This window comes from Pseudophryne corroboree, chromosome 6, assembly GCF_028390025.1.
Source record: "Pseudophryne corroboree isolate aPseCor3 chromosome 6, aPseCor3.hap2, whole genome shotgun sequence".
NCBI lineage: Eukaryota > Metazoa > Chordata > Amphibia > Anura > Myobatrachidae > Pseudophryne > Pseudophryne corroboree.
Window position 1 is genome coordinate 561076689 of NC_086449.1, and position 24554 is coordinate 561101242.

General features: G+C 44.9%; 1 protein-coding gene across 6 annotated transcripts in view; it reads left to right on the forward strand.

Annotated features, from left to right (window-relative positions):
- CDK17 (cyclin dependent kinase 17) overlaps positions 1–21344 on the forward strand; it is a 408374-nt gene extending 387030 nt beyond the window's left edge. For all 6 annotated transcript variants that reach the window (XM_063927754.1, XM_063927751.1, XM_063927752.1 and 3 more), the window contains 3 exons: positions 8453–8543; positions 10198–10275; positions 18153–21344. In XM_063927754.1, coding sequence (XP_063783824.1) covers positions 8453–8543; positions 10198–10275; positions 18153–18190 — 207 coding nt within the window. In that variant the 3' untranslated portion in view covers positions 18191–21344. The remainder of the gene's footprint in view (positions 1–8452; positions 8544–10197; positions 10276–18152) is intronic.
- Positions 21345–24554: the final 3210 nt, after the last annotated feature.

Sequence of the window (24554 nt, forward strand, 5' to 3'; positions counted from 1 at the left end):
TGTATGCTCAAACAGAACAGAGAGTGGTTAGATTTATTCAGTCTCACAGATGGGCAACAGTGCATCAAATTCGCTTGGCCTCTCAGCTAACTATATACCGCACATTACATCACATGGGCTACAGAAGCAGGCGACTTGTCCATATGCCATTACTGTCTGCTATAAACAGGGTGAAACACCTTCAGTTTGCTCATGAATACAGGAATTGAACAATAAATCATTGAAAAGTAGTGATCTGATGAATCACATTTTAAATTACACCATGCAGGTGGTAGGGTGAGAATATGGAGACAAACGCACAAAAGCATGGATCCTTCTTGCATTGTCACAGCTTTTTTGGCTGGCTGAGACAGCGTTATCAAGATGCAGTTTATCACATTTGGGCTAATATTCTCTACAAAACATATAATTTGGTCACTGTGTGTGTGTGTATAAAATAAATATACATATATTGGGTTTTAAGCAGGAGGTGTCAGAAAAGTTACCAGTCATAACATTAATATCACAGACAGGTGTTGTGAATATCATTGATTATCTAGTTACAATGGCACCCTTGTTACAAGGGGTGGAATATATTAGCCAGCAAGTGAACAATCTGTTCTTGAAGTTGATGTGTTGGAAGTAGGAAGAATGTGCAAGCTGATTTGATGTGAGGGACTTTGACAAGGGCCAAATTGTTCTGGTTCTGGTATGAATGGCCGACCTTCATTAGGTCGACCGTCATTGGTCGACATAGACATGGTCGACATGGATTAATAGTCGAGACGTGAAAATGCAGAGAGCGTTAGATTTGGGTGGGTTATTTTGTTTCTGTGCAGGGTAAATACTGGCTGCTTTATTTTTACACTGCAATTTAAATTTCAGATTGAACACACCCCACCCACATCTAACTCTCTCACTGCACGTTATATCTGCCCCCCCTGCAGTGCACATGGTTTTGCCCAACTGCTAACAAATTTGCTACTACAATCAACTCTGAATTACCCCCATAGTACACTAAAAAGCGAACTAAGTCTTACAATACAGGAAAAAGTACACAATCTAGGTTAAATGGGCAAAGGACAGGTCCGGTAAAAGGGGTGTGCAGTACGTTTCTGGATGCACAAAAAGTATTACATTTACGAGCAAAGAGGCCAGGTCTTCATGTATGGTGGATGACCAAGCTCCTATATATGTTAATGGGCCAGAAAATCCACCAATTTCCTGGACTTGTGTGGGCAGGTGTATTGTTCTGATGGAGAAGTGCACCACGAGTGTGAGTTCTCGGACCGCACTTGCAAATTGCTTCCAGCACTTGCGGCAGGCATTGGTTGGGTACCAATCACCAGTGACAGTGTGCTGCTGCACAAGTGGTACAGTAGCTAAAGGACCAGTCTTGGCCACAAAACTGTGTTCCATTGGGCAGACTGTTTGGTCTCTGAGTCAAAACTGTAGATCCTGGATTCCTTACCACTAATAATCTCCCAGACAGAGTTGGAACGACCGCCATCACACCTGATCAGCATGTTAATGCACCAAGTTAACCGATCCTCCTCCTGCTCTCAAGTCAACTGATGGGGCACCCAGCATGCAGAAACCTTGCTCAGGCCCACCTTTTCGTGGAGCATCGAGCAGATGGATCCCAGTGAGATGACTTTCTTCTCAAACCGAGCCACGGCCATCCTGGCATCCACCTCAACTGTGGCATGCATTGCATTAACATTGTCCTCTGTGATGGCGTACACAGGTCAGCCACACCACTCCTCATCTACCAGGGACCTTCCCCCGCACCAAAATTCTGCAAAAACACAGTGGTTCAGGACGGTGCTTCCTCCCCAAAGCAGCTGGCAGTGGGTCAAAACTCTCCTGCTGGCTTAGACCACTCTTACAGTGTCTTGACATTTCACAGGAACTTTAGTCAGAGATTACAGTTCACAACCAGACTTACTGTGTCTACTCTACCTATGCACTGCACTTCCGGAAACTTATTGCACACCCCTTGTACATACATACACACACACACACACACACCTAAAAACACAGGTGAACACATTTCTTCAGGACATTGGGTACCGTTGGCACAATATGCTGCAGTTTATCTGTAGTGCTTATCACATGCATTTCCTTGCTTTTGACAAAGCTGCAGTTACTGTAAACTTAATTTAAAAGGTCCTTTTCGCTAGGTTACACCTTCAATTGTTATCTAATTTTTTATTCTGCTGAACGCTATGATGTAGTGTTTGTCTTATTAATTAAATTTTTTTTCTCTATCGTCCTAGTGGATGCTGGGGTTCCTGAAAGGACCATGGGGAATAGCGGCTCCGCAGGAGACAGGGCACAAAAAGTAAAGCTTTTCCAGATCAGGTGGTGTGCACTGGCTCCTCCCCCTATGACCCTCCTCCAGACTCCAGTTAGATTTTTGTGCCCGGCCGAGAAGGGTGCAATTCTAGGTGGCTCTCATAAAGAGCTGCTTAGAGAAAGTTTAGCTTTAGGTTTTTTATTTTACAGTGATTCCTGCTGGCAACAGGATCACTGCAACGAGGGACAGAGGGGAGAAGAAGTGAACTCACCTGCGTGCAGGATGGATTGGCTTCTTGGCTACTGGACATCAGCTCCAGAGGGACGATCACAGGTACAGCCTGGATGGTCACCGGAGCCGCGCCGCCGGCCCCCTTGCAGATGCTGAAGTAAGAAGAGGTCCAGAATCGGCGGCTGAAGACTCCTGCAGTCTTCTAAAGGTAGCGCACAGCACTGCAGCTGTGCGCCATTTTCCTCTCAGCACACTTCACACGCAGTCACTGAGGGTGCAGGGCGCTGGGGGGGGGCGCCCTGGGAGGCAAATGTAAACCTATATAAAGGCTAAAAATACCTCACATATAGCCCCCAGAGGCTATATGGAGATATTTAACCCCTGCCTGTATTCACAAAATAGCGGGAGACGAGCCCGCCGAAAAAGGGGCGGGGCCTATCTCCTCAGCACACGGCGCCATTTCCTCTCACAGCTCCGCTGGTCAGGACGGCTCCCAGGTCTCTCCCCTGCACTGCACTACAGAAACAGGGTAAAACAGAGAGGGGGGGCAAATTTAATGGCAATATCTTGATATATATAAAGCAGCTATAAGGGAGCACTTATTATAAGGCTATCCCTGTCATATATAGCGCTTTTTGGTGTGTGCTGGCAGACTCTCCCTCTGTCTCCCCAAAGGGCTAGTGGGTCCTGTCTTCGTTTAGAGCATTCCCTGTGTGTCTGCTGTGTGTCGGTACGTGTGTGTCGACATGTATGAGGACGATATTGGTGTGGAGGCGGAGCAATTGCCAAATATGGGGATGTCACCTCCTAGGGGGTCGACACCAGAATGGATGCCTTTATTTATGGAATTACGGGATAGTGTCAACACGCTAAAGCAGTCGTTTGATGACATGAGGCGGCCGGACAATCAATTAGTGCCTGTCCAGGCGCCTCAAACACCGTCAGGGGCTGTAAAACGCCCTTTGCCTCAGTCGGTCGACACAGACCCAGACACAGGCACTGATTCCAGTGGTGACGAATCAACCGTATTTTCCAGTAGGGCCACACGTTATATGATTTTGGCAATGAAGGAGGCGTTACATTTAGCTGATACTACAGGTACCACTAAACAGGGTATTATGTGGGGTGTGAAAAAACTACCTATAGTTTTTCCTGAATCAGAAGAATTAAATGACGTGTGTGATGAAGCGTGGGTTGCCCCTGATAAAAAGCTGATAATTTCAAAGAAATTATTGGCATTATACCCTTTCCCGCCAGAGGTTAGGGAGCGCTGGGAAACACCTCCTAGGGTGGACAAGGCGCTAACACGCTTATCAAAACAAGTGGCGTTACCTTCTCCTGAGACGGCCGCACTTAAAGATCCATCAGATAGGAGGATGGAAAATATCCAAAAAAGTATATACACACATGCAGGTGTTATACTACGACCAGCTATAGCGACTGCCTGGATGTGCAGTGCTGGGGTAGTTTGGTCAGAGTCCCTGATTGAAAATATTGATACCCTGGACAGGGACAATATTTTACTGTCGTTAGAACAAATAAAGGATGCATTTCTTTATATGCGTGATGCACAGAGGGATATCTGCACACTGGCATCACGGGTAAGTGCTATGTCCATTTCGGCCAGAAGAGCTTTATGGACGCGACAGTGGACAGGCGATGCGGATTCAAAACGGCATATGGAAGTTTTGCCGTATAAAGGGGAGGAGTTATTTGGAGTCGGTCTATCAGATTTGGTGGCCACGGCTACAGCCGGGAAATCCACCTTTCTACCTCAAGTCACTCCCCAACAGAAAAAGGCACCGACTTTTCAACCGCAGCCCTTTCGTTCCTTTAAAAATAAGAGAGCAAAGGGCTATTCATATCTGCCACGAGGCAGAGGTCGAGGGAAGAAACAGCAACAGGCAGCTCCTTCCCAGGAACAGAAGCCCTCCCCGGCTTCTACAAAAGCCTCAGCATGACGCTGGGGCTTCTCAAGCGGACTCGGGGACGGTGGGAGGTCGTCTCGAAAATTACAGCGCGCAGTGGGCTCACTCGCAGGTAGATCCCTGGATCCTGCAGATAATATCTCAGGGGTACAGGTTGGAATTAGAGACAGATCCACCTCGCCGTTTCCTGAAGTCTGCTTTACCAACGTCCCCTTCCGAAAGGGAGACGGTTTTGGAAGCCATTCACAAGCTGTACTCTCAGCAGGTGATAGTCAAGGTACCTCTTCTACAACAAGGGAAGGGGTATTATTCCACTCTATTTGTGGTACCGAAGCCGGATGGCTCGGTAAGGCCTATTCTAAATCTGAAGTCCTTGAACCTGTACATAAAGAAGTTCAAGTTCAAGATGGAGTCACTCAGAGCAGTGATAGCGAACCTGGAAGAAGGGGACTTTATGGTATCCTTGGACATCAAGGATGCGTATCTCCACGTTCCAATTTACCCCTCACACCAGGCGTACCTCAGGTTCGTTGTACAAAACTGTCACTATCAGTTTCAGACGCTGCCGTTTGGTTTGTCCACGGCACCTCGGGTCTTTACAAAGGTAATGGCCGAGATGATGATTCTTCTTCGAAGAAAAGGCGTATTAATTATCCCATACTTGGACGATCTCCTAATAAGGGCAAGGTCCAGAGAACAGCTAGAGATGGGATTAGCAATATCTCAAGAGGTGCTAAAGCAGCACGGATGGATTCTGAATATTCCAAAATCCCAATTAATGCCGACAACTCGTCTGCTGTTCCTAGGGATGATTCTGGACACGGTTCAGAAAAAGGTTTTTCTTCCCGAGGAAAAAGCCAAGGAGTTATCCGACCTGGTCAGGAATCTCCTAAAACCAGGAAAGGTGTCTGTACATCAATGCACGCATCTTCAGATGCACCTGCGGATAACCCTGTCTCCAAGGACAAGGGTATCTCTTCTGTGGTGGTTGCAGAGGGCTCATCTATTGGAGGGCCGCAGATTCGGCATACAGGATTGGATCCTGGTGACCACGGACGCCAGCCTGAGAGGCTGGGGAGCAGTCACACAAGGAAGAAACTTCCAGGGAGTGTGGTCGAGCCTGGAAAAGTCTCTTCACATAAACATTCTGGAACTAAGAGCAATCTACAATGCTCTAAGCCAGGCGGAACCTCTGCTTCAAGGAAGACCGGTGTTGATCCAGTCGGACAACATCACGGCAGTCGCCCATGTAAACAGACAGGGCGGCACAAGAAGCAGGAGTGCAATGGCAGAAGCTGCCAGGATCCTTCGCTGGGCGGAGAATCACGTGATAGCACTGTCAGCAGTGTTCATCCCGGGAGTGGACAACTGGGAAGCAGACTTCCTCAGCAGACACGATCTTCACCCGGGAGAGTGGGGACTTCATCCAGAAGTTTTCCACATGCTAATAAACCGTTGGGAAAGACCAATGGTGGACATGATGGCGTCTCGCCTCAACAAAAAACTGGACAGGTATTGCGCCAGGTCAAGAGATCCGCAGGCAATAGCTGTGGACGCGCTGGTAACACCTTGGGTGTACCAGTCGGTGTATGTGTTTCCTCCTCTGCCTCTCATACCAAAGGTATTGAGAATCATACGGCAAAGCGGAGTAAGAACGATACTAGTGGCTCCGGATTGGCCAAGAAGGTCTTGGTACCCGGAACTTCAAGAGATGGTCACGGACGATCCGTGGCCTCTACCTCTAAGACAGGACCTGCTTCAGCAGGGACCGTGTCTATTCCAAGACTTACCGCGGCTGCGTTTGACGGCATGGCGGTTGAACGCCAGATCCTAAAAGGAAAAGGCATTCCAGAAGAAGTCATTCCTACCTTGATTAAGGCAAGAAAGGAAGTCACCGCGAAGCATTATCACCGCATTTGGCGGAAATATGTTGCGTGGTGCGAGAATCGGAGTGCTCCGACGGAGGAATTTCAACTGGGTCGTTTCCTACATTTCCTGCAATCAGGATTGTCTATGGGTCTCAAATTGGGATCTATTAAGGTTCAAATTTCGGCCCTGTCAATATTCTTCCAAAAAGAATTGGCCTCAGTTCCTGAGGTCCAGACTTTTGTCAAAGGAGTACTGCATATACAGCCTCCTGTGGTGCCTCCGGTGGCACTGTGGGATCTAAATGTAGTTTTAGATTTCCTCAAATCCCATTGGTTTGAACCACTAAAAAATGTGGATTTGAAATATCTCACATGGAAAGTGACTATGTTACTGGCCCTGGCGTCCGCCAGGAGAGTATCTGAACTGGCGGCTTTATCTTATAAAAGCCCTTATTTAATTTTCCATTCGGATAGGGCAGAGCTGCGGACGCGTCCGCATTTTCTCCCTAAGGTGGTATCAGCGTTTCACCTGAACCAGCCTATTGTAGTGCCTGCGGCTACAAGCGACTTGGAGGACTCCAAGTTGTTGGACGTTGTCAGAGCTTTAAAAATATACATTTCAAGGACGGCTGGAGTCAGAAAATCTGACTCGCTGTTTATACTGTATGCACCCAACAAGTTGGGTGCGCCTGCTTCTAAGCAGTCGATTGCTCGTTGGATTTGTAACACAATTCAACTTGCACATTCTGTGGCAGGCCTGCCACAGCCTAAATCTGTTAAGGCCCATTCCACAAGGAAGGTGGGCTCATCTTGGGCGGCTGCCCGAGGGGTCTCGGCATTACAACTCTGCCGAGCAGCTACGTGGTCAGGGGAGAACACGTTTGTAAAATTCTACAAATTTGATACCCTGGCAAAGGAGGACCTGGAGTTCTCTCATTCGGTGCTGCAGAGTCATCCGCACTCTCCCGCCCGTTTGGGAGCTTTGGTATAATCCCCATGGTCCTTTCAGGAACCCCAGCATCCACTAGGACGATAGAGAAAATAAGAATTTACTTACCGATAATTCTATTTCTCGGAGTCCGTAGTGGATGCTGGGCGCCCATCCCAAGTGCGGATTATCTGCAATACTTGTACATAGTTATTGTTAACTAATTCGGGTTATTGTTTAGGGAGCCATCTTTCAGAGGCTCTTCTGTTATCATACTGTTAACTGGGTTTAGATCACAAGTTGTACGGTGTGATTGGTGTGGCTGGTATGAGTCTTACCCGGGATTCAAAATCCTCCCTTATTGTGTACGCTCGTCCGGGCACAGTACCTAACTGGAGTCTGGAGGAGGGTCATAGGGGGAGGAGCCAGTGCACACCACCTGATCTGGAAAAGCTTTACTTTTTGTGCCCTGTCTCCTGCGGAGCCGCTATTCCCCATGGTCCTTTCAGGAACCCCAGCATCCACTACGGACTCCGAGAAATAGAATTATCGGTAAGTAAATTCTTATTTTTTTATTACCATTTCACACTGAATAAAAAAAAACAACCTTTTGTTCTGTATATTTTTATAAAGTTTTGTGATCGCTTAATTTAGTGGTTCCCAAACTCTGTCCTCAAGGCACCCTAAAGGGCCCCATACACTTCTGCAACATGTCCGTCTGACATGTCGCAGGCGATCACCCCGGCAGCCTCCCGGGGGACAGGATCGCCCAAGTTACATCGTATGCATTAGGACAGCATACCATGTATCTTGGGGTCAGACGTGATTGAATGTGCAGCACATTCAATCTGGAGGATCTGATCCGATGCTCACGGGAACGCACATCGGATCGGAAACCCCTCCAAAATGCCCGATTTCATCCGATATATCGGGCTGAATGCCTGAATTCGGATGAAATCGGGCGTTATCGTCCTAGTATATGGGGCCCTTAACAGACCAGCTTTTAGTGATATCCATGGTTGAGCATCAAATTGAGTGAAATACTAATGAAGTCACCTGTGCTCAAGTATGGTTTATCTTAAAACCTTGACTGTTAGAGTTCCGAGGACTGAGTTTTGGAAACTCTGTATTAGTTCCTTTTTGTTTCGTATCCTATAGAAATTAGAATTGTTTTCCCCAGATTCCGCAGTAATGTTATACCATTATTCCTATTTTCCAGTATGAGTCTAAAAAGAGGATTTCAGCAGAAGATGCTATGAAGCATGCCTATTTCAGAAGTCTCGGAACAAAAATCCATAGTTTGCTAGAAAGTAAGATTATGTTTCACATCTAGATTATACAGTGTTTGTCATACACAATGTAGTAAAGGTAGAGATTCCCGGCAAAGGGACAAAATAGCAATAGAGAGATAACTAATTTATTTGTCAAATTTCACTATATTTTCTTACCATTTTTAATAAATAAAAATGCCTCATGCCCCTTTTTTTGCCCCAGCGTCCCCTTGTGCTTCAGATTCACCCCCATGTGGCTAGTGAGTGTATGAACAGCGGGGACTGAGACCTCCCAAATTGCCATAGTTTAGAATTGGTTATAAATAAAAGCTGTCAGTAAAAACTTCACAAGACACCATAACCTTATAGAGCCATGTTTGTTTGCAAGAGGTTTTGCCGCAGATGCAACATCTGAGTAATTTTACAGAAAACTCATGTCACCAGGATTAATTTGCAAATGGGATTCTCTGATGCCACCAGTCCGGGTTAAGGCAGCCTTCAGTCAGTGCTACTGATTTACAGACTGGACTGTCTATAGAAATTCTGGACAGATTGCAACTATGCTGGAGGAATAGGAATTTAGTGATCCCTTCAAGCCCCTGGCTACGCCATTGACCCTTTGCCTAGGTAAGGGTACTGGAAACATGGATAAAAGGGTCGAGCTTAAGCAAACTATATATAAAAATAAATTCTGCTAGCAACTGCCCAACATAAAATTGTACCTAAATCAATAGCCTTTGCCAGCTGTGGCAGTCAAACAAGGAGCTAGGACAGTCCAGTTTTCAGGAGATCCTCGCATTGCATGTTTTCCAGATCATTTTGCTGAGCACAAGCATATTCATTACTGATTGGCACATTTTTACAGATAAACAGGTGGTATCATTTCACTTGTGGTTTTGGGAGGGGACCTGGAAAACATGAACTGGTAGGACAATGGCATTATGAGAGCCGGAGGATGTGTCACCGCCGCTGCTCACGGCAGCGTCCACCCGGCTGCAGCAAGCGAGGTCCCGCATGCTGGAGCCTGGTGGACGCTGCGTGAGGACTGGCGGCGGTGCCACATCCTCCTGCTACGTTGCTGTAGCCGCGGCTCTTCCCTTCCCCCCCAACTCCCTGCGGCTCTCCCCCCCCCAATCTCCCTGCGGCTCTTTCTCCCCATCTCCCCGCGGCTTTCCCCCCACCCCCATCTCCCCGCGCCCCCCCCCCCCCCCCCCAATCATCTCCCCGTGCCCCCCCCCCCCAATCATCTCCCCGCGGCTCCCCCTCCCCCCCCCCCCCCCTCCCAAATCATCTCCCCGCGGCTCATCCCCTGTTTACCCGCGGATCTCTCCGTCTCCTCCTTTCAGCCCCCTCATATCAATCCGACTTTTTTCAAAGTCGGTTTGAGATGGTCAGGAACGGCCAAAATCTTTCGGATTTGGGCGTTCATTGAACAGCCCTTTGTCGGATCCATTCCGACAAATGCATGTCGGAATGGATCCAACTTTAATTGAATATACCCCATAATGTATACCTATAGTTACATCTATAAAAGCATTTTTCCAAGACCTTTAATCAAATGCATAGTAGCTAATAGTGTTATTTAGCTAAACTCTTGGTAGTATAGGTAATTCATTTGTACATATATGCACTTGAAGCAATATATATTGCCATTTTTTATTTTTATTTTATTATTTTATTTTATTTTTTGTAGATATATCAATATTCAGTCTTAAGGATATTCAGCTACAGAAAGATCCCGGATTTAGGAATTCTTCCTATCCAGAAGCGGGTATGTTACAAGATCACTAGAGTGTTAGATTTTTTTTTTATTCACAGTTTGTATATTAGACGGGATGGAGTCTGCTTCACTGAATTTTAAAGACAATCCGCACTGAGCGTGAAGAGTGCACATTATACATTTCTAAACTGAGTCTGGTAGGAGGGGCATAGAGGGAGGAGCCAGCCCACACTATCAAATTCTTAAAGTGCCCATGGCTCCTAGTGGTCCAGTCTATACCCCATGGTACTAAATGGAACCCCAGTTTCCTCTAGGACGAAAGAGAAATTGCATCTTTTTGTAGTGAAAATTAAAGAAAATTGTAAAACTTAAATTTGTAGATGACCATGTGACCAGCTGAATGGCAAGTCGTCATTGTGCGGTCATGATGATGGACCTATTTTTATGTAGAGGCCTGAAGTTGTAGTCTCATCTGCCCTATTGTCAATTTGGCTCTGAATAAGTACCAAACAGCTTTTGAACTCTAGATACATAAAAAGGTCCACATCACAAAAAGCCGAGCTTAACATCAGTGGTTCTCAACCTCAAACGTCAAGTTTTTCCAGCAGGTCATGTTTTGAGGATTTCTTCCTGTGGAAGCAGGTGGGATAATTACTGACCAACCAAAATACATTAACTCACCTGTGCATGGTTAAAGAATCCACAAAACTTGACCTGTTCATGTTACTTCAGGACTGGAGTTGAGAACCCCTGCTCTACACTAATGAATGCATTAGTAAGTAAAAATGTGCCCAGAGGAGCCGGTCACGCTTATGGAAGCTCCTGAAGAGTTTTCTGCATTTATCTTATATGTTTATTTTCAGGCAGGGCTGGATGGCACCAGCCTGCCTGCTTCGTGGGACTTGGGGGCGGGGGGGCAACGGCCCAACCTCTTGAAGGGTTAATGGTCCCGTTACCTGCAGACAGGACACTGAGCTCCTGAGGAAAATATTCGCAAGCCCCATAACGGCGAGCGTACATTCCCGCAGCACGCCGCCACCCCTAACAGAGTCAGAAGAAAGAAGAGTGGTGAGTACTAAGCCGGCATCCCGACTAGCAAGTCGCCGGCCATTATGGCGGCATGAGGGTCTGGAGACGCACGGCTTCTAACCGGGGCGTAATGAGTTTCCAGACACAGTACACAGCTGCGTCTCAGTACACTGTACACAGTACCCACACTGGCAAAAACAGCCTCAAAACGGTTTTCTCTCCATTTTAAGCACCAGATTACCTCAGCCAGTATAAAAAAAGTGGGAACACCGCACACCATTGAATGGGCAGAGCTTTCACTATGAGCAGATCCAGCGGCTCACCAGCGCCATTTTCCCTCTGTAGTGGATACAGACGCTGAATGACAGGGATGCACAGCTCCTCTTGAGAGACTCCAGATTACCTCAGCGGTACCAGGGGGTCATAGCAGGTTGGGAGCAATTATTAGTGTACTAAGTCCCCTATCAGGGTACTTAGTCTGCGACCTGGCTAAGCTTGGCAATAGCGATAAGGGTGCGGTGGGGGCTGGCTCCAAATTACTCTGTGCCTCCCTGAAGGGCTCTTTGTGGGTTAATTGTGCTTAACCTTTTCCTGTGTATGTGCTGTCATATTTACATTATTGTACAGCGGAGTGTTCCTCTTCACCAGGGGGCTCACTACTGGGTACTCAGGGTAGTGCACCTTCCCAGAATAGCGGGGCTGAACCGGAATGGGTTAATTCCATTAAGGGAATGATCTCAAGTATTTCTACAAATCTATCCCGCAATGAGAAAGAGACGCAATACTTAAGACAGGCTGTTGATGCGTTTATGAATAGAGACTCAGTCCCCAAACCAGCATCTCAATACCCTTCTATTTGTCCGCAAAAACGATCTCTGACCCATATACTGCAGTCTGACTCTGACGGGTCAGACATGGAGGAGGGTGAGGTGGATTTGGAGGGGGGGGGGGGGGGAATACTACTCTGTCACAGGGAATAGAGGCTCTTATAGAGGATATCAGAGATGTCCTGCAAATTCCTGATAAGGTGTCAGAGGAGTGTGCGGAATCTTATTTTAATGGAAAAAATAAGTCCTCAGTCATTTTTCCTGCGTCAAAGGAATTGAATACCCTGTTTGAAGAACCGTGGGTTAATCCTGATAAGAAATTTCAAATCGCTAAAAGGTTGCTCTTATCTTTTCCGTTTCCTCTGGGGGATAGGAAAAAATGGGAAAATCCACCGATAGTGGACGCATCAGTCTCTAGGCAGTCACGTAAAATTGTATTGCCTGTCCCTGGTGCAGCCTTCCTACAAGATACGGCTGATCGTAAAATTGAGACTGCACTCAAATCATTGTACACAGCTGCTGGGGTGGCCAAAGACCGACTATTGCATGTGCGTGGATCACAAAAGCCATTTCTAAATGGTCAGGTAACCTAATTGAGGGGTCAGATTCCTTGTCTAGGGGGGATGTTTTGCTCCTGCAGCATATTCAGGACTCTATGGTGGAAGCCGTAAAAGAGATTGGTTTGCTTAATGCACGCACGACCGCTGTGGCAGTATCAGCACACAGGGGCTTGTGGCTACGCCAGTGGACTGCTGATGCGGACTCCAGGAATGGCCTGCCATTCACAGGAGAGGCCTTGTTTGGAGACTAACTAGACAAATGGATCTCCAAAGCTACTGCGGGTAAGTCTGCGTATCTTCCTTCCGCAGCTAACCCAGCCAGGAAAGCTTATTCAGCTTCAAATTTACAGTCCTTTCGGATGACCAAGTTTAAGGGAAAATCCAGAGGTGTTTCTACGTCTTCCAGTGGTGCAAGAGGTAAACTACGCAAGCCAGCAAATGCAGGTGCTCAGGAACAGAGCTCAGACTCTGCTTCCTCCAATCCTTAAGCATGACAGGGGACCGCGATGCCTGGAAGGCTGCCAGGTGGGAGCCCGACTAAAATTCTTCAGTCACATTTGGTCAAGTTCATGCCGGGATCCCTGGGTCATAGATCTTATTTCCCATGGCTACAGACTGGAGTTCCAAGAGCTCCCACCTCACAGATTCTTCAAATCAGGCTTACCAGCTTCACAAAAGGCAAGTATAACTTTACAGCAGGCCATCCAAAAACTGGTACAGACTCAAGTCATTGTTCCAGTTCCACCTCATCTGCACAACAAGGGGTACTATTCTAACTTGTTTGTAGTACCGAAACCGGACGGTTCGGTACGACCAATTCTGAACCTCAAGTCCATGAATCCGTTCTTAAGAGTGTTCAAGTTCAAGATGGAGTCTCTGAGAGCGGTGATCTCAGGTCTGGAGGAAGGGGAATTCCTTGTGTCTCTGTATATCGAGGATGCGTACCTTCACATTCCGATCTGGCTGCCTCATCAGGCTTATCTACGGTTTGCACTGCAGGACTGTCACTACCAGTTCCAGGACCTGCCATTTGGTCTCCCCACAGCACGAGGGTATTCACCAAAGTGATGGCAGAGATGATGTTTCTCCTTCGCAAGCAGGGAGTGAACATAATGCTGTACCTGGACGATCTTCTGAAAAAGGTGCCGTCCAGGGAGAGGTTGCTCAACAACATTGACCTCAACAAAACTTCTCCAGGATAACGGGTGGATTCTGAACTTTCCGAAATCTCACCTAGAGCCAACACGGAGGCTCCCATTCCTCGGAATGATACTGGACACGGAGTCACAGAAAGTGTTCCTTCCATAGGAGAAGTCATTGGTAATCCAGTCGATGGTTTGGGATGTCCTGAAGCCAACCCGGATATTGGTGCATCTATGCATTCGCCTTCTGGGAAGATGGTGGCCTCTTACAAGGTGCTTCAATACGGAAGGTTTCACGCAAGATCCTTCCAGCTCGATATGTTGGACAAATGGTCGGGATCGCATCTTCACATGCACCAGAGGATCCGTCTGTCACCAAAAGCCAGGATCTCCCTTCTGTGGTGGCTACAGATTTCACACCTCGTTGAGGTTCGGAATTCAGAACTGGATCCTGTTAACCACGGACGCAAGCCTCAAAGGTTGGGGAGCAATTACCCAGGTGGTGCAGTTTCAAGGAAGATGGTCAAGTCAGGAAATCACCCTTCCACTCAACATTCTGGAACTCAGGGCCATATACAACGCCCTTCTGCAGGCCTCTTCTCTTCACGATCGCGCCATTCAGGTCCAGTCGGACAATGTGACGGCAGTGACGTACATAAACCGACGGGGCGGAATGAGAAGCAGAGCAGCAATGTCAGAGTTGTCAAGAATTCTCCTCTGGGCAGAAAAAACCGCTATGGCATTGTCAGCGGTCTTCATTCCGGGAGTAGACAACTGGGAAGCAGACTTCCTCAGCAGACACGGCCTGCACCCGGGGAAGTGGGGCCTTCACCCGGAAGTGTTCAGGTGCTTGACACGTCGGTGGGGATATCCACAAATCGACATTATGGCCTCTCGTCTCAACAAAAAGCTCAAGCGGTATTGTTCCAGGTCGAGACACCCACAAGCAGTGGCGGTAGACGCTCTGACAACTCCATGGGTCCATCAGATGGTGTACGTGTTTCCTCCGCTTCCTCTGATCCCAAGAATTCTCAAAAGAATAAAAAGGGAAAAGGTTCAAGCAATACTCATTGCTCCGGACTGGCCAAGAAGGACCTGGTATGTGGACCTTTTGGAGATGCTCCTCGAAGATCCTTGGCCTCTACCTCTTCGCAAGGATCTTCTGCAACAGGGCCCGTTCGTCTATCAGGACTTACCGCAGCTCCGATTGACGGCATGGAAGTTGAACGGCTGATACTAGCCAGAAGAGGGATCAGACAAGGGTATCCCGACTATGATCCAAGCCGGGAAGTGGGTAACGTCTAAACATTACCACCGTATTTGGAAGAAATACGTCTCTTGGTGCGAGAGCAGAACTTAATCTGCGGTAGAATTTCACCTGGGACATTTCCTGCTTTTTCTGAAGGCAGGTGTGGATGCGGGCCTACGTCTGGGCTCCATAAAAGTCCAGATTTCAGCCTTGTCCATTTTCTTTCAAAAACAATTGGCTTCTCTCCCTGATGTCCAGACATTTTTTAAAGGAGTTCTACGTATCCAGCCTTTCCTTTGTGCCTCCCACAGCACCTTGGGATCTCAATTTGGTGCTGCAGTTCCTCCAATCGGACTGGTTTGAACCATTACAGGAGGTGGACGTAAAATATCTTACGTGGAAGACCGTCACACTGTTTGCCTTGGCTTCAGCACAACGTGTGTCTGAGCTGGGGACTTTGTCTCACAAAAGCCCCTATTTCATTTTCCATGAGGACAGAGCTGAACTCAGAACTCGTCAGCAATTTCTTCCTAAAGTGGTGTCTGCGTTTCACATCAACCAGCCTATTGTGGTTCCGTTTATCACAGAAACCTCTGCTACTTCAAAGTTTTTGTATGTTGTGAGGGCTTTGAAGGTATACGTGAAGAGGACAGCTCGTCACAGGAAATCCGACTCGCTGTTCATTCTATATGATCCCAATAAAATTGGGTGTCCTGCTTCAAAGCAGATAATTGCACGCTGGATCAGGTTCACTATCCAGCATGCTTATTCCATGGCAGGTTTGCCGGTTCCAAAATCTGTACAGGTCCACTCTACTAGGTTGGTGAGTTCTCCTTGTGCGGCTGCCCGGGGTGTCTCGGCTTTACAGCTCTGCCGAGCGGCTACTTGGTCTGGTTCGAAGACGTTTGCTAAGTTCTAAAAGTTCGATACTTTGGCCTCTGAGGACCCTCAATTTGGTCAATCAGTTCTGCAGGAACCTCAGCACACTCCCACCTGGTTTGGGAGCTTTGGTACATCCCCATGGTACTAAATGGAACCCCAGTATCCTCTAGGACGAAAGAGAAAATAGGATTTTAATTACCTACCGGTAAATTCTTTTCTCGTAGTCCGTAGAGGATACTGGGCACCCGCCCGGTGCTTCGTTCTTTCTGCACTGTTACTTGGTTAAGTATTGTTGGTTCAGTTGTTCCTGTTTAAAGTTGGGTTAGCATAGCTTTCCTCTGTTTGTGTGTGCTGGTTTGGAATCTAACCACTATTTTTATCTATCCTTCTCTCAAAGTATGTCCGTCTCCTCGGGCACAGTTTCCTAGACTGAGTCTGGTAGGAGGGGCATAGAGGGAGTAGCTAGCCCACACTATCAAATTCTTAAAGTGCCCATGGCTCATAGTGGACCCGTCTATGCACCATGGTACTAAATGGAACCCCAGTATCCTCTACGGACTACGAGAAAAGGATTTACTGGTAGGTAATTAAAATCCTATTTATTCTTTTAAATATTTAGGGAGATATTCTGGCTGATGGTGTAGGGTGGTGCTTACAAACACAGCACTGGTCTCTGCTCCTCTGCTCAATAGGCTCTTGATCATTTTCATGTGGCCCCTATTCCAGCCCATTACTTAATAGCGCTAGTCATGATGTGCCCTCATTACTAGCCTGTTTGGCCCTTTTGGATGTTGGATGCAGAAATCTTTCCATGGACTGGCTCTGCCTACAAACCATTCTATTCATTGGTCTTCATCCAGAGTAATTTACTAATTTTCAGTGTTCTAGCTTTAACACTGTTAAACACGATATAAATGTAAGCGTTAATGCGAAACCTTATGTTGCATGAGTACGCAAACTTTTTATTTATATCTGTGTATGTGTTTTAAAGTACTTTCAGCTCCTCTTCTGTAATCTGCAGCAGCATTAGATCAAGGATTTCTAAATAATAAAAAAAATGAGAGGTAACGAGTACAAAATATAAAGAGTATAGTGCCATTTACATGCATCCTTTAGATTGGGAAATAAATGCTTATCTGAATCTTATATACTCCTAAGATCCTCTAGCATAGAAAACCAGTCGTCCAGTCGTCTAGTCACTTGTCCACCAGGAGGAGTTCTCTAAAACGGATATATAGACACACACTGGTGTGTTTTATTATACATAAGACTCCTGCTGATATACAGTATGTTTGGAGATCGTGTCCATGCTAAATAATGTAACCAGGTCTGATCTTCTAAACATCTGTTGTCTGACAATACTAATTGTGTGCTTCAGTTAGATCCAGCAGCACCAAATGAAGTAGCTAAAATATGGTTTCATGTAGAAGATGTTTTGGTACAAAGGGAAATGTAGTATTAAGATATGGTTTAGTGATTTGGTATATCAGCGATGATTTAAAGTGTTCCTAACCTGTACCTTGTGACCAAGATTAGGATCTCCAATTGAATCTGCCATGGGGCCTGAACATTATTTATTTGAATACATACATACAGTACTTTTTGTAAAATAACTGCTATTTTTTTAATTTACTATTTCTTCAACATTGAAAGATGATTCCCACAGTCAATCGCAGATGCATCTTGTATTCCAGGCTAAAAGCAGCCCCTAAATCCTAATCCTGTTTTATCGCTTCAAAATACTAGTTAATATTTAGCATTTAAGTTACTTTAATATTTGCCTTAATGCACATTAACGTGTTACGATACTCCCAGATAAATGCTTGATAAGCATATAAAACATTGTCAGTTGATTTATCCATTCTAATATTTCCATTGTAATCTTTGTTTGTTCCATAAATTTCCAGATAGATGAACAATGGGGTTACATTAACAATGGAGCTGATAGGACCAACGCTTCAGGCCTGCAAATAAAAATAGGCTCATCTGCTTGATGGCAAGATGACACCCAGCTTGCCACACAGACTGCCACAAATCATACTATTGTATTTCCATTTTCATATTTAGGGAGGCAGTGGGGATGATAGGGTAGGGGTGTACTCGCCCACATGGCTCTGACCACATCCGCTGGTCACAGCTCCTCCACTTCTCACTATAGACCCTTGGTCATTTTCAGCCCCATCCCTGTTTTCTCATTGTTTATATGGACTGTTAACTTGTGTTTTTGTCTTGTTTTCAGGGCATGGCAAGAACAGAAGACAAAGCATGCTCTTTTAAGATGTATTTCCTATCACAGTTTCATACAAATATCAGAAGCTTCGGTGGCAACTTTTAATTCTGGTGGACTATGGTGATTTGTCATCACTGACATGCCTACAGTGGAGATGTTTTATTTCAGGCCTGCAGATTTCCTTTTTTGTTTTATTTCTTTTTAATATTTGTTGTCACAGTGTGACAAAGTTTGTACAGTCCGTTTTGAGGTCTCCTTTGCTGTTAAAGCCAGTAGTTTACAGCTGTCAATGTGACTATAGCTGCAATTCTCGTGCAGGACTGAGACACAATGCGTTATTTATTGCCGAATCATTGCTGCTAAATGACTACTGTCTGAATATTTACCATAACAGTTGAATGCCTGAAGAAGTTGCAGTGGCTTGATAATCTGTGAATTCATCACTGTTTTTGTTTTTTTTATGCCCAACATTTGTTTTATGTTTTTCCTTTTTTGTTTTATTTTTATTATTATTTTTTCTTAGTTTATTTTTATTAAACTCTTATTATTTCCATAAAGGCTATTTTGAATTTGCTTGCCCTTGGTTAGTGGACCATGTTTGATGTTTTAATTGAACTTAATGATTCTTCCAATCTTAAAATTATAGAACTATAATTATTAGCAATTTTTGATAATCACATGACAAAAGACAAGGCAATAATTTCCAAGCTTTGAGGTAGTAGATAATCAGGTCACCAGTGAACCATTAAGATTTTAGTCGTGAAGAGGTAGGTTATGATCCCAATTTTCTTTTTCAAGTAGTAATCTTTTTCTATAAGTACCACAGCGTGCCTCTAGCACTAACAGAAAAAGCAGAGAAAGGAACACAAACACACTTAGCATGTAATAGTCTTTGTTTCTTACAGAACATTTCTATGCTACTAATCTAACAATTCTGTTATAACCTTTTCCTTTAAAACCAATATAGATTTCATCATGTAGCTAAGCAGGTTAGTTCTGCTTCCTGTGACAGGCAATGCAAGGGGATCCTGAATAAACCAGCGCTGGTAGCTATGAGCCTTTTGAAGCCCTACAAAGGTTTTCATCTTGGGGGTCACGGCCTCTCTAACCATCTCCATAGATACTCTAAAATAGGTTTTATAGTATTCAGTTATATCCTGTCCTGATTCATTAATATACTTGCGCAACGCTGGACAAGCCTTTTTTTTTTTTTTCAGGGGACGTAAAATAAATCTTCCCTACAAAAGTGTTACTGTTATTCTGAAGAACAATAAGTATTGGGGGTAACATTGAGTGAAGAATGAAATCTTAAGATTCTAATTGTGTAAAACGTTTTGACCCCTCACTAACTGATGCCCAACTGCACTCGTATATAAATGGTAATGACAAATTGTGCAGATTGCCTGTCTTCAACAGTTGTTCTGCATCCATTTAATTCTTGGTAAAATCACTAATGTGCTTTTGTACATTTCATGAAAGCAACATCAATAAAATGCATTATAATAATTACAAGGCATAGGACTCCAACTGAAAACATAAGTCTGATCCCCTGTGGTGTAAGGTTTGATATTTTGGAACACTTACAACTACAGTCTTGAGCTATACCCAGTGCAATACAATATTTAAAACTAGTTTGGTTAATACAGTTGTTTTGCAAGCCACAATTGTATACATATTTTTTGTTTTAACAATTTTGTTTGTCACAATCGCTCATGGGAGGGTTGTTTTATTGGTAGATTTATGTAATATTATACAGTATACACAGCATACTCCTTTCACATTTATTATTTTATCTTTGACCTTTGTGCATTTTCCTTCTTTTTTTTTTTTTTGAGAGCTTAAACCTAACCAACAGTGTCAGTGGTGAAACCCCCCACACTTACACACGCAAGTGCTCGGCTGTCTTGGGAAATTGTTCTGTGAAACATAACATCAACTTATCTTTTGTTTAGGGTCCTAAAACTTATTATCTTTACAAAAAGAAACATAATGATGTCCAGAAACCTAGACCCATTAATAAGGCTTAAAACAAGGCTGTAATTTACTGTTTGTGTTCCATCATGTTTGTAGTGCATGGACACATGCTGTAAGTAGTAGCATTCAGAAGGATTAAATTGGCCCCAAATGAGAGATATTACTTGGTTTGCCTTGCCCTGCAGCACAGACGCACTTGGTTCAGCACTGAACACGCTCCCTAAAGACAGTGGAACAGAATTACCCCAGTCTATGTAATGACTACAGGAGTAATGGCTGTGGTTTTCTAGCCAGGAAGTGTCCATGGGAATTAGTACAGGCATACATAACCTTCTGCAGTCACGCTCTTGTGGAATTACTGCTTTTTGATCTAGAAGCACAAATATTTAATAATTAAGGTTTCTCAAAGTCATTAGTTTTGTTTCTCTGCAAATGTATTGACCTGGGCATTGGCAGTTAAAGGGTTTATTTAAAGTACTTTTCCTGCTGGCTAGAGTATTTCTGAAGTATTGCGCTTATCCGTATGAGTTTAGGAAGACATATTTTTCATTCCTTTTTTATGTTTTTATTCTTTAGATGGTCATAAATCTAGCTGGTGGATCCTGAATGAATTGTAATGGCTTTTGTTTAATCCATCATTCACTGTAAATCATTCAGGGTCATGCCGTTTCTGCTGAGGTAAAAAAAAGAAACTAGTAGGATATTACAGTATTATGTGACTTTTTCCCCATCTCTTTTTTTTATTTTATTTGTGAATAGTGATTGTGGAACACGTGGGTTGTTTCATTCATATAACCAATATATATAGATGGGAGTTGTTTTGTTTTTTTATTAGAATTATTACAATTTTGTTAGAAAAGGCAAGTACATGTTCAATAGTGAATGTTGGACCACTACTACTTTTCATAATTTGTAAATGGGTTTAATTTAAAGAAGAAGAATCCGTACCGCTAACAAACTGCTGTTTATTTGAAACTGACAAGCCTGTATTAATATTGTACTTTTTGAAGTATAAATATTATGTGAAATACAATAGTCTGTTTTGCATCTCATGGAAAAAGATTTTCCTTTGTTGTAAGGCACTTTCCTTTCATCAAAACTTCTTGTACAACACGGGAACATGTGTAAAATTTTGTTTTATTCTCCCCATCCCCCGGTGCTGATTTCTACGGTGTTTTATAAAACTGTCCAAGTTAAAAAATAAATAAACTGGTTCTTTAAAATTTTTACATTTACTCTATATGGTTTCACATTTGGGCTTTTCAATTCTCCTGAGTCAATAAAAGGTGTTTGCCATGTTTACTGTATGGTAGGGTTCCACTTTCTTTGAAGTGAAAAACAAAGCTGCCAAACTGCAACATTATACTCCTAACTCGGTCATTGCATAACATATAGGTATCATATGTGGAATGTACGTATACGTAATGTATGTGGAATGATTTAGACTTTGTGGTAATTCAGCATTTTAGTGTTCATTCTAGAACCTTGCACTACCCATGCAGTTCCTCTTTCCAACGTGGCATGTCACTGTATGCTCTGGTGCTTCTAGCACACTCTGGTCTGTATCTCAGCAATGACATACAGGCCAGAGTGTGCTAGAAGCACCAGAGCAGAGCGTGACACCCCAGGCAGGAAAGAGGAACTGCAAAGGTTATGACCGGTGCAGAGTGCTAGAATTACTACTAGCATTTGGTGACCATACCTAAAATATCATCCAAAAAATTACCCTGGACTTTCTCCATACTTCCTCTTGGCATTGGCCACCTCACAAAATTGTTGAGCCAATGGTTCTCCTAACAGTTTATAAGAAAGCTTTTGTTGATGATCATAGAAATCACCCATCTCTGTGGCATCCACTCTTTCCCGGTCATATACCAAAGCAGTTTAAATGCACCCTTTCTAATATGCTGCAGGGCTGTAAGGGGAGGGGGAGTTCTTCATTGATCTCTATGACCACTACATGTTTAATGCAGTTTGACACTGCCAGCAAATATCTCAACAACCTAAGTTCGATACATGTCCTAAACTGAGCCTGTGGTACTGTTAGAGATTATTCCAGCTTTAAAGGAGATGTCCATCCCTGGCAAACATATAATATCCCTGCCTCTGTCTAGCCGAATGACCATAACTGTTACAGAGATGTGGGCTTGCATTGTTCTATTTCCCAGACACGCCTGTAGAGTTTCCATAAGGCATCAGGTGTCTGGTCTTGTTGTATGATGCTGTCACCTTTTGTGAATCGCCAAACAACGATAACTGGAGAACAGAAATTTTTGGGTCTGGTAACAGCATCCTCAACAAAGCCCGAGGAAACTAGAGTGTCAGTAATGATGCAGACCTGGCATGTAAAATATATTACATTGTATTACTGTGTATTCCCAGTAATGGATTTGATGGTGATATGAACAGTTCCATTTACGTTTGATATTTTCTCCATTTTGCAAACTTTCAGTAATTTGACCCTTTTCCGCCTTGCAGTGAGTTGTATTATTGTTGGCTATATGCTCTTACCTTGATATGGAAGTAAATAATTTCTCTATACTGTACCCTTCCATTATTCCATAACTATGTGAGTGCAGTAGATAGTATTTAGTGGCCATATAATGTTTCTCTTACGTCCTAGAGGATGCTGGTGACTCCGAAAGGACCATGGGGAATAGACGGGCTCCACAGGAGACATGGGCACTAAAAAGAACTTTAGGTATGGGTGTGCACTGGCTCCTCCCTCTATGCCCCTCCTCCAGACCTCAGTTTAATACTGTGTCAGAGGAGACTGGGTGCACTACAGGGAGCTCTCCTGAGCTTCCTGAAAATAAATTATTTTGTTAGGTTTTTTATTTTCAGGGAGCACTGCTGGCAACAGGCTCCCTGCATCGTGGGACTGAGGAGAGAGAAGCAGACCTACTTAAATGCTAGGCTCTGCTTCTTAGGCTACTGGACACCATTAGCTTCAGAGGGAGTCAGAACGCAGGTCTTCCCTAGCGGTTCGTCCCGGAGCCGCGCCGCCGTCCTCCTCGCAGAGCCGGAAGATAGAAGCCGGGTGAGTATAGGAAGGCAGAAGACTTCACAGGCGGCAGAAGACTTCAGAGCGGTAACGCTGCGCGCCATTGCTCCCACAACACACACACACAGAGCACACTGTGGGGTGCAGGGCGCGCGGGGGGGGGGGGGCGCCCTGGCCTGCAATGTAGACCTCAGCACTGGCTTTTAGGAATATAATTACTCATTTTGATATTATTTCAGAGCCCCCGCCAGTTTAAAGAGAGAGCGGGACCGAAGCCCGCCACTGAGGGGGCGGGGCATCTCCCTCAGCACTCACCAGCGCCATTTTCTCCTCAAGCACACGCTGAGAAGCTGGCTCCCCGGACTCTCCCCTGCTGATCACCGATGACAGAGGGTTTTAAAGAAGGGAGGGGGGCGGGCACATAATTGGGCGCAGTGAATAGCGCTGTATCTGGGTAATATTTTTTCCTTTTCCCAAGATTATTGGCGCTGGGTGTGTGCTGGCATACTCTCTGTCTCTCCAAAGGACCTTGTGGGGGAACTGTCTCCAGATAGAGCTTTCCCTGAGTGTGTGGTGTGTCAGTACGTGCGTGTCGGCATGTCTGAAGCGGAAGGCTCTCCTAGGGAGGAGGTGGAGCGCATGAGTGTAGTGTCGCCGTCGACAACGCCGACAAATGACTGGATGGATATGTGGAATATTTTAAATGCAAATGTGAATTTATTGCACAAACGTTTGGACAAAGCAGAGTCCAGGGACAACACAGAGGGTCATACCCTGCCTTTCCCTATGTCACAGGGACCTTCTGGGTCTCAAAAGCGGCCGCTTTCTCAGTTAGTTGACACAGATACCGACACAGAGTCTGACTCTAGTGTCGATTATGATGATGCGAGGTTGCAGCCAAAATTGGCAAAGAGTATTCATTATATGATTATTGCTATAAAGTATGTGCTGCATATTATAGATGACCCCGTGGTGCCTAATCCTAAGATTCACATGTTTAAAGAAAAGAAGCCTGAGGTTACTTTTCCACCTTCTTTTGAATTGAATGAGTTATTTGAAAGTGCTTGGGAAACTCCAGATAAGAAGCTGCAGATTCCCAAAAGGATTCTTATGGCGTATCCTTTCCCTATCAAGGACAGGATACGGTGGGAATCCTCACCAAGGGTGGACAAGGCGTTGACGTCTCAGGATACAGCGGCCCTCAGGGATCCTGCTGACCGGAAGCAGGAAACTACCTTGAAGTCAATTTACACACATACCGGTACATTACTCAGACCGGCAATAGCGTCGGCGTGGGTTTGTAGCACTGTACTAGCGTGGACCGATACCTTATCTGCGGATATGGATACGATGGATAAGGAAACTATTTTATTGACCCTGGGGCATATTAAGGATGCGGTCCTTTATAGGAGAGAGGCTCAAAGGGATATAGG